This window comes from Trachurus trachurus (assembly GCF_905171665.1).
Source record: "Trachurus trachurus genome assembly, chromosome: 12".
NCBI classification, from domain to species: Eukaryota; Metazoa; Chordata; class Actinopteri; order Carangiformes; family Carangidae; genus Trachurus; species Trachurus trachurus.
In genome coordinates, this window is record NC_139908.1 from 3,621,793 (window position 1) to 3,633,038 (window position 11,246).

The following is an 11,246-nucleotide window of genomic DNA, read 5'->3' on the forward strand; positions in this document are numbered from 1 at the left end:
CACAGTTCCATTGTTCACTATAATATAATTTTTTCCAGCCCCTCAAAGGGCAGGAAAAACACAGTTTTTATTCTAGGCAGCGAAAATAGGCCGTTTCTTTGGGTCTGTTCACAACACTGTATGTTGTAAATCTCTGGGCAGGGCTATTATGGGCTGGCGTTGTTAACGGGAGGAGTGCAGAGAGTCTTCTACTGCAATTAAAGTACTTAGGGGCTATTTGGAGATCATACAACCCCACTTAAAAAAAAAAAGTGATACTATCCCTTTAATTGTTTCATATTTTTGGGTTGAAGGTGTTTCACATTTTCTGTCGTGTCACGTTTATGATGAAGATTAAAACTCTTCAATAAAAACGAGACGAGTCTTTGACCCGTGTTTTTAAATTAGCGTATTGTTTTTCACGGACGCTCCTGCGGCTCCCTGAACGCAGCAGGACGAGCCTCTGGCGTGGTGCCTTCACTGACCCCCGGTCAGCCAAGCGTTGATCCCGGTCGATCAAAGAGAATCACTGTTGCATGTCTTAATTTTTGAGTAAATTGTACTGGAGTATTTTATATTTAATCTGTACGTTTTTTTTTTTGTTTTGTTTTTTCCACATTTTTTCCAGTGTTTACAACCAAAACTAACAACTGATCACTTTTATTATTGATTATAGATCAGTTTTGGAGGATGATCAGCAGACTCGTCCTCATAGAACCAGTTTTATTTAAATGTTTTTATTTTATTTAAGCTTTTGGATTGTTGAAAAAATGTTGATTGTTGATTTTTAATGCCAGTTAATTAATTGATTAGTGGACGAGTTGTTTCAGCTGAGACGATCAGTTGATTATCAGTTAATGGACTGGGTGTATTGATGATTGATTGGTTGTTGTCGTCGGTAACGTCATGAAACAAACGCTGTTGTTGCAAATGACAAAAAAAAAGGAGAATGAAGCTTTGTGAAAGTTTAAAAATGGGATTTTTAAATAAAAATGGTATGACATTGAGAACTACTGATTATTGTTGTTATTTTTATTAATATTCAGGTAGTTTTATTCTTGTAAAGTGACATCAATAAATAAATAACTCTTTTTTTTCAAAAACTTTATTTCACATCACAATTTACCGTACATTTCAATTTGAAATACACATCAATTTACAAAAACTAATTTGAGGAAACATTTGCTTGCATTTGAAACACTACAAGCTAACATCACATTAACAAGATAAAATAAAATAAAAGAATCACAGGGGTTGACATTTCAATAAAAGTTCTTTAAGCGTGTTAAAAGAACACAGGATTGTAACTTAAAAAGCAAGAGACTTTGACATTGTTTCACAGCTGGTTGGAGATGGAGATTGGCTGCAACACATCTGTGGACAAACATTGTTTACCCCCAAATGTGTTGCAGCCAATCTCCATCTCCAACCAGCTGTGGTCACTGCGCATGCGCCTCGTGCTGCTGTCACGACTCAGACCGGACTTGACTTGACTCCGCTGTGGGAGGAAACACCATCACCATGGCGATGAAGGCGCTGAGAGGGATGGTGAACGGCGCCATGAGCGAGCTGTCCTCGGCGGTGAGCGGCGGCGGCGGCGGGAGACCGACGGCCGCAGCACCGACCGCGGACTCGGCCTCGGCCTCGCGCACCGCCGCCTCCCGGGAGCACGCGATGGCCGCGAGCCGAGACTACATCACCCAGCCCCGCATCAGTAAGGAGGAGGAGGAGGAGGGGGAGGAGGATGATTAGGGGGTGTAGGGACATGAAACCATCATCATCATCATCATTATGACCATCATCATCATCATCATCATCATCATCATCATCATCATCATCATCATCATCATCATCATCATCATCACTCACTCACTCTCTCACCTGTTGCACGTAACGCTGCTGCTGAGTCACAACCACGTCCGTTTGATTATAGAGCTGATTATCTCAGGGATAGTGATAAAAGTAACAGTTTTCCTCTTATTTTCTCTCTCTCTGTCTATATTTTTCTCTCTCTCTCCTTTGTTTTATTTTCTCCCTGTCTGTCTCTTTCGCTCTTTCTCTCTTTTTCTCTTTCTGTCTCTCTGTCGCTAAAGTTTCTAATGTTTTTTCTCATTGCTGCTGCTTTTAAATTTCCCCTTGGGGATTAATAAAGTATTCTATCTATCTATCTATCTATCTATCTATCTATCTATCTATCTATCTATCGTTCTATCGTTCTATCTATCGTTCTATCGTTCTATCTATCGTTCTATCTATCTATCTATCTATCTATCTATCTATCTATCTATCTATCTATCTATCTATACATCTACAGTATCTATCTATCTATCTATCTATCTATACATCTATCTATACATCTATCAAAACATCTATCTATCTATCTATCTATCTATCTATCTATCTATCTATCTATCTATCTATCTATCTATCTATCTATCGTTCTATCGTTCTATCGTTCTATCGTTCTATCGTTCTATCTATCGTTCTATCTATCTATCTATCTATCTATCTATCTATCTATCTATCTATACATCTACAGTATCTATCTATCTATCTATCTATCTATACATCTATCTATACATCTATCAAAACATCTATCTATCTATCTATCTATCTATCTATCTATCTATCTATCTATCTATCTATCTATCTATCTATCTATCTATCTATCTATCTATACATCTATCTATACATCTATCTATCAAAACATCTATCTATCTATCTATCTATCTATCTATCTATCTATCTATCTATCTATCTATCTATCTATCTATCTATCTATCTATCTATCTATCTATCTATACATCTACAGTATCTATCTATCTATCTATCTATCTATACATCTATCTATACATCTATCAAAACATCTATCTATCTATCTATCTATCTATCTATCTATCTATCTATCTATCTATCTATCTATCTATCTATCTATCTATCTATCTATCTATACATCTATCTATACATCTATCTATCTATCTATCTATCTATCTATCTATCTATCTATCTATCTATCTATCTATCTATCTATCTGAGTCGGTGGCTCCGCTGCTCCATCAGTGGAGGAGGTCATCATTATGACCATCATCATCATCACTACTCACTCTCTCACCTGTTGCACGTAACGCTGCTGCTGAGTCACAACCACGTCCGTTTGAGCTGATTATCGCCAGGAATAGTGATGAAAGTAACTGAGTACATTTACTCAGTTAGTTTCAATCAGTTTTCCTCTTATTCTGCGTTTTATTTTATTTTATTTTCTCTCAATTCAATTCAATTCAAACAGCTTTATTGGCATGAACAGAAATGTGTTATTGCCAAAGCATTTACAAAATATTTAGGCTACATACATATTACAATACAATTCATATTTTGTATAGTACAATACAATGTTATACAATTACATATAGATCTATGCATTTGTGATGTTATAGTGAGTCTGTCAGGCTGTGGCAGCTGCTGCTGTCCCTTAACCTAGCAGAACTGACACTTTCTCTTCTGGGGTTAAACATGTGAAACGTTCTTATTTTCTTCTCTATTTCCCCGAAGTGAGAGTTTCTTATTAAAGAATACTTCTCACAGTAGAGCAGGAAGTGCATGTCTGTCTCTATCTGTCACTCTCACACCTGTTGCACGTGACGCTGCTGCTGAGTCACAACCACGTCCGTTTGATTATAGAGCTGATTATCGTCAGGAATAGTGATGATAGTAACTGAGTACATTCACTCAGTTACTTTCTATCAGTTTTCCTCTTCTGCTGTGTTTTATATTACTTATTTTATTGTATTTTCTCTCTCTCTGTCTCTCTTTTTCTTTCTCTCTCTGTCTCTGTATGTCTATCTATCTATCTATCTATCTATCTATCTATCTATCTATCTATCTATCTATCTATCTATCTATCTATCTATCTATCTATCTATCTATCTATCTATCTATCTATCTATCTATCTATCTATCTATCTTTTTTTCTCTTTGTTGTAATTTGTGATTAGCAAGTGTGATAAAGGACGGACCGGTAATAAACATTTTATCAAACAATCTCTCTCTCTCCCTCCTCAGCCTATAAAACAGTGTCTGGAGTCAACGGGCCGCTGGTGATCCTGGACCAGGTGAAGGTGAGGAACAGGCCACGCCCCCGATCAGATGTTACAGATGTTCTCCTTCCAAACACTGTAGATAAATAAGAATAATAAGAATAAATAGGTTGATAGATGATGACGTCACCTGTAACCTCGATCTCCTCCAGTTCCCCAGGTACGCTGAGATCGTCCACCTGACGCTGCCCGATGGCACCAAGAGGAGCGGACAGGTGCTGGAGGTCACCGGCTCCAAGGCCGTGGTGCAGGTACCCACTGTGTTTGTGTGTGTCTGTGTGTGTGTCTGTATGTGTGTTACTGTAACATGAACCTAAATGATCTCAACAACCATTAGATTCACAGTCATTAGATGTTACAGGACGTCTACGTTCCCCAGAGGACGAATCACTGTTGTGTTTTGTTTTAACTTGGCGCCACCTACTGTAATATGGAGGTACATTTGTGTCTTTATTATTCAATCAAAAGAAAAGTTGATTTAAACAAAAAATATATTTTCAGTCAAAACAAACTTCACTTCAATCAAAAGCAAAACATTTCAATCAGAGAAAAAAAAAGGGTTTGAATGCAAAAAATTATTTGAGACCCACTTTTTTTCTTTGATTGAAAATATTTTTGGGGGATTAAAGTAATCTTTTTTGTATATTATGGGTAGGATAATTGTGTCTTTTTTATTCAGTAAAAAAAAAAGTTGATTAAACAACTCACTGTCAACTCACTTCAATCAAAAAAACCCTTTCAATCAATCAAAAAAGGGGTTCAAATGCAATTTTGTGGGTCTCATATTTTTTTGCATTCAAATCATTTTCTTTTTTTTATTAAAAAGGTTTTTTTGATTGAAGTGAAGTTTGTTTTGATTGAAAATATTAATTTTGTTTAAATCAACTTTTCTTTTGATTGAATAATAAAGACACAAATGTACCTCCATACACCTACAGGTCAAACACTTCACTTCTCCTCTGAAACACTGTAACTGCTGTTACCTGCTGCACTTGAGGTCCGAACGTTTGTTGTTTCCAGATGTTTTAGTATCTGAAGCATCTTTACATCTTCACTGACTTCCTGTCTTCAGATCTGGACACGTCTACGACACATCCTCTGTTTGTCTCTGTCCCTTCAGACATTAAACAGAACAAATGTGGTAAAAAGTCAAATGAAGAAAACTAATATTTCCTCTTCCTCGGCGCCCTCTGCAGGTGTTTGAGGGGACGTCAGGTATCGATGCCAAGAAGACCAGCTGTGAGTTTACAGGAGACATCCTGAGGACGCCTGTCTCCGAGGACATGTTGGGTAGGACAGAACTCAAGAAGATAAATTAAATTCAGTTCAATTCAGACGAATGAAGCAGCTTCAAAGTGTGTGTGTGTGTGTGTGTTTGTGTGTGTGTGTGCAGGTCGTGTGTTTAATGGATCTGGGAAACCCATCGACAGAGGACCGGCCGTCCTGGCCGAGGACTTCCTGGACATCATGGGTACGAATCTTATGGGACATAAAAACATTCTCATCATCATCAAATAATAATAATCCACTAGTTTAAGTTTCAGTTAATTCATTATAAATCATTTGATATTTAGAATATCAGTAAGTAACAGTTAAATTCTCTCAGTGAGTAAATTAAACTCTGTATTTTGTTCCTCACCCCAAAATGTTTGATTTTCTATCATATATCAGCTTTAATTATTCAATTAAAAATATATGAACAATCACTAAAAAAAGCAATGGAATGCCTTTCTTAGTTTTACTACAGCTGTAAACTTCACATGTACAAATCGACACAGCTGTGTAGTGTGGAGCTCAGTTAAAATCCAACAAATGACTCGATCATTTTGCTTTTTTTATATAGCCTATTTTTTTATACATTGACCCGAATATATTTTTTTCCGTCTAAAAAAGTCTGAGAAAGACGGATATTTTTCAGCGGGTGACACCAAACAACGTCTGCCCCAGCAAGTCAGAGATGTCAAATAACAAACTGAATGAATAAAACTTTACACAGGTTTTCATGAGGATTTATTACAATGCGAAATGTCTGAACCAAAGAGAGCAAACCACACACAATAACACTGAAAATATGCATTAATATAAGTCTGTAAATGTGTGTTTTACAACATATAAGAGATGTTAAAGGAGAAATTAGAGTTTAGTGATTCATTTGACCTTGACCTTGTAAATTTGTGCATTTTATTATATTTTATATTAATGTTCTGTGCATGCTTCAGGTCAGCCCATCAACCCTCAGTGCCGTATCTACCCTGAGGAGATGATCCAGACCGGCATCTCCGCCATCGACGGCATGAACAGCATCGCCAGAGGCCAGAAGATCCCCATCTTCTCTGCTGCAGGGCTGCCACACAACGAGGTGCACACACACACACACACACACACACACACACACACACACACACACACACACACACAGACACACACTGTAGATGTGTAACTGACTCACTCCTCCCTCCCTTCTTGGTCCAGATTGCTGCTCAGATCTGCCGACAGGCCGGTCTGGTGAAGAAGTCCAAGGACGTGATGGACTACAGCGAGGACAACTTCGCCATCGTGTTCGCCGCCATGGGGGTGAGACGCTGTGACTCTTCTTCTACTGCAGATTCAGACGCGGTGACAAACAGTTTTACCTCAAGTGAACCTCCTCTAGAACGATACGATACGATAAACTTTATTGTCCCGTTCAGGGAAATTTGTCTTGGACACTGTAGATGCACCATAAATGCCTTGATGGCCACAATGACAAAAACAATACACCTCAGCCATACCAACCCAGCAAACACAAGAGATAACAGCATTGCACAAAGCACATAACATAACACATATTGCACATATCCCACAACATAGCACATACATACACCTCATAAATTCACCATAGTAAGAGCACTGTAAGAATTATTGCACAAACTCAAGCAGTATTGTTAAGAAATTTGATGGAAGTTGGGATAACAGAATTATTAAAACAGTTGAGTTTACAGCGAGGGACTCTGTATCGTCTACCTGAGGGTAGGAGGTCAAACTCTGAGTGAAGGACACTCACACACACTGATACAGAAAAGGTTCGATTAAACTCAGGCTTCCACTTTACACTGTGTAAGTTTCATACTGCACACTGATTGGCTCCAGTTGGAGTAGTTGTGATGTCACAATCCCTGCAGGTGTGTTCAGGTGTTCGACTGAGATTAACATGATAATAGTTCATGTATTTGAGTCTAGAGTCACTCAGGTGTTGTGTGTTTGTCAACAGGTGAACATGGAGACGGCCAGGTTCTTCAAGTCCGACTTCGAGGAGAACGGTTCCATGGACAACGTCTGTTTGTTCCTCAACCTGGCCAACGACCCCACGTACGACCTCTAACATTTATTATATGTTTGTTTGTTTGTTTGTTAATACTGAAGTGTAGGATTTATAGAAGCTGAAAACGTTTACCTATCAGCTTCAGATTTAATACATTCATGGACCCGAGGTGTAGAAACCAGAAAATATGAATTATGAGTGAGTTTTGTGTGAAGCTGAAACCAGAAGCTGCAGACGTTTCACTGCAGGAAGTTGTTTATTGTGATATTTTCCATCCTTAGTTGTCTATTCTCTGCTCTTTATTTTCATGAAGATAATTATATTCAGTAATTAAAGCTGTGAAAATTAAACTGTACATGTGTTTTCTCCAAATTAAGTCATTATCCACGGTCCAGAGATCTTCACATCAGGAGTTATAAAGCATGATGTTTTAGTTAAACCTCTCCTCTTTACTGCAGCATCGAGCGAATCATCACGCCTCGTTTGGCTCTGACATCAGCGGAGTATCTGGCCTATCAGTGTGAGAAGCACGTCCTCGTCATCCTCACCGACATGAGCTCTTATGCAGAGGCGCTCCGAGAGGTCAGCCGCAATTTCAGTGCATTTATTCTGAAATGGCTGCAGGAAATGGGAAATAAATTGTGTGTTTACTCTCCAGCGTTGCACTCATCCAATCTGTGTCTCAGGTGTCTGCAGCCAGGGAGGAGGTGCCGGGCCGACGAGGTTTCCCTGGCTACATGTACACGGATTTGGCCACCATCTACGAGAGAGCGGGCAGAGTGGAGGGACGTAACGGCTCCATCACCCAGATCCCCATCCTGACCATGCCCAACGACGGTACACACCACACACACGCACACACCAACACACACAGTGCTGATGGCTGCTGTGTTGATGTTGATTTGATGGTGTGTTCTTGTGTCTCTCAGACATCACTCATCCTATTCCTGACCTGACTGGTTACATCACTGAGGGACAGATCTACGTGGACAGACAACTTCACAACAGACAGGTAACGAGGACTAGGGTCAAACACATGGTTAGATGTTTGAACTGTACACAGGTGAAGAAGGATGTTTTTTATGAACTAGAAATGTGGGAATGACTCAGAGATTTGAGTTCAAGTCTCATGATGTGGTTTAGACTGATGAAGGTGATGGTTCCAGACTCAACACAACAGTTTTTGGTCTTGACTTGGACCTTGTTGGTTAGAACCTATCCAAAGAATGGGTTCGGCTCTCAATCGGTCGATCTTGTCTTGGAACCTGTTGGTCTTGACTTGGAAATTGTTGGTCTTGACTTGGAACTCGTTGATCTTGACTTGGACCTTGTTGATCTTGACTTGGAACTTGGATTTGATTTGGAACTTGTTAGCATTGACATGGACCTTGTTGGTCTTGACTTGGACCTTGTTGGTCTTGACTTGGAACTTGGGTTTGATTTGGAACTTGTTAGCATTGACTTGGACCTTGTTGGTCTTGACTTGGACCTTGTTGGTCTTGACTTGGGACTTGGGTTTGATTTGGAACTTGTTAGCATTGACGTGGACCTTGTTGGTCTTGACTTGGAACTTGGGATTGACTTGGAAACTGTCGATCTTGACTTGGAACTTGTTGGTCTTGACTTGGAATTTGTTGGTCTTGACTTGGAACTTGTTAGCATTGACGTGGACCTTGTTGGTGTTGGCTTGGAACTTGGGATTGACTTGGAAACTGTTAGCATTGACGTGGACCTTGTTGATGTTGGCTTGGAACTTGGGATTGACTTGGAAACTGTCGATCTTGACTTGGAACTTGTTGGTCTTGACTTGGAATTTGTTGGTCTTGACTTGGAACTTGTTGGTCTTGACTTGGAACTTGTGTTTGACTTGGAAACTGTCGATCTTGACTTGGAAGTTGTTGACCTTGACTTGCAACCAGTTGATCTTGACTTGGAAGTTGTTGGTCTTGACTTGGACCTTGTTGGTCTTGACTTGGAACTTGTTGGTCTTGACTTGGAACTTGTTGGTCTTGACTTGGACCTTGTTGGTCTTGACTTGGAACTCGTTTTGTTGAGTCCTGAAATGAAACTTTTTTTAACCTGATCTGAGACTTGCTGGTCTTAGCTTGAGAGTTTAATCAAGACTTGTTCCTAACAAGAGGCTTGACGTGAAACTTACTGGTCTTGACAGCTCTAATTGGACAGTATGTTTGCTGCCTCTAGTGGTTTACATGTGTCACAGCCAGGCTCTGAGCTCTGTCTATTAACAGGATGTTACTGGAACTAGTCTGTTTGGCGGAGGGATACGACCATAAGGAGTCACTCAGGACAGGAAGTGTGTGATGAGCTGGTGACTTTGTGTTCCTGTGTCCTCAGATTTATCCTCCAATCAACGTGCTTCCATCGCTCTCTCGTCTGATGAAATCTGCCATTGGCGAAGGAATGACCCGCAGAGACCACTCCGACGTGTCCAACCAGCTGGTACGTCCACACACACCACACACACACACACTCCTGCATCATTCTACACACAGGGCTTTTCCATATGAGTCTAAAAACATGTTTGTTTGTTTGTGTGTGTGTGTGTGTGTGTGGTGTGTGTAGTACGCATGTTACGCCATAGGGAAGGACGTCCAGGCCATGAAGGCTGTGGTGGGGGAGGAGGCTCTGACGGCCGATGATCTGCTCTACCTGGAGTTCCTGACTAAGTTCGAGAAAAACTTCATTGCCCAAGGTGCAGTGGGGCCACAGCTGATGATTCTTAGCTGCTGAACCAACTGATAGATTGTAATATTAATGCTGTGTTCATAACAACTCGGAGGTCGGGATTCCCAACTCGAAAATTTCCGACTTCCGACATCATTGCGTTCACGCTGCAGGAACTCGGAAGAAAAAAAACATGGATACCTGAAGGAAGTTTGGCATATTGTGGCTCATAGCTGAATACGAAAAATAAATGCAGCAGTAAATGATGTTTATTTTGGAGGAGAGGAGACGCTGCAGATGAGTGCACATATATAATGTTATGGCCTTGATAACAGTTCAACGTTATTTCCGTCACATACGAGGACCGCAATTTCACACCATACAACAATCACAGCTTAATATAAATGTATTTCATAAAGGCTACTGCAATAATACACAAAAATATGCATTAAAACGTCATAAAATAACTTAAAATGTCTAAATTCTAACCGTTTAAGACGAGGGCCGCCATGTTTTGATGTTGTCGTGACGTCAAGTCGGAAAGTCGGAGCTCTGATATGATACCCGAGTTTCCGACCTGTAATTTCCGAGTTCAACTCCGTTCAATTCATTTTTTACAACTCGGAGCTCGTTTTTTTCCGACTTCCGAGTTGTCTTGAACGCAGCATTAGAATATGTAGATTTTGAAGTCAGTTATCAAGCTCAGGGAGGGATTAACTTCTGCTTTGACGCGTTTTTTTTTTGTGAGAGTAAAGGTGTCAATAAGGAAAACTAATCCTGATCAATACTTTAAGTCCATCACTGGGTTATTACAGTGTGGATGTACTAACCTCTGTTCTGTGTCCAGGTGCCTATGAGAACAGGAGTGTGTTTGAGACTCTGGACATCGGATGGCAGCTGATGAGGATCTTCCCCAAAGAGATGTTGAAGAGGATCCCTCAGAGCACCTTAGCCGAGTTCTACCCCCGAGAGGCCAAACACTAACGGGACCTCCGACGCCCACTTCCAGCCCCGCGCTGCTTCCATGTGCTTCATTCAGACCTCACTGCCTTCATACGGTGTTGTGTTGATGCTGTGACCGTCCTGTGAAACTTCATGCGGCCTTTTTCACGAACAATCCACTCAACAGGAGGAGAAACACACTCCAACACACACAGAGGTTTCATGTTTACAGTGAGAATGTCGAG

At 40.3% G+C, this 11,246-nt stretch overlaps 1 protein-coding gene across 1 annotated transcript; it reads left to right on the forward strand.

The window, feature by feature from the left end:
* Positions 1–1,500: 1,500 nt before the first annotated feature.
* atp6v1b2 (ATPase H+ transporting V1 subunit B2) lies at positions 1,501–11,043 on the forward strand (the record flags this gene model as incomplete). The annotated part of the gene is made up of 14 exons (XM_083983139.1): positions 1,501–1,693; positions 4,039–4,094; positions 4,226–4,324; positions 5,270–5,363; positions 5,467–5,544; positions 6,293–6,432; positions 6,546–6,647; positions 7,324–7,421; positions 7,833–7,956; positions 8,061–8,211; positions 8,304–8,386; positions 9,730–9,834; positions 9,958–10,087; positions 10,907–11,043. The coding sequence occupies 14 exons, from the start codon at positions 1,501–1,503 to the stop codon at positions 11,041–11,043; spliced, it is 1,590 nt and encodes a 529-aa protein (XP_083839265.1).
* Between the last annotated feature and the right edge of the window lie 203 nt (positions 11,044–11,246).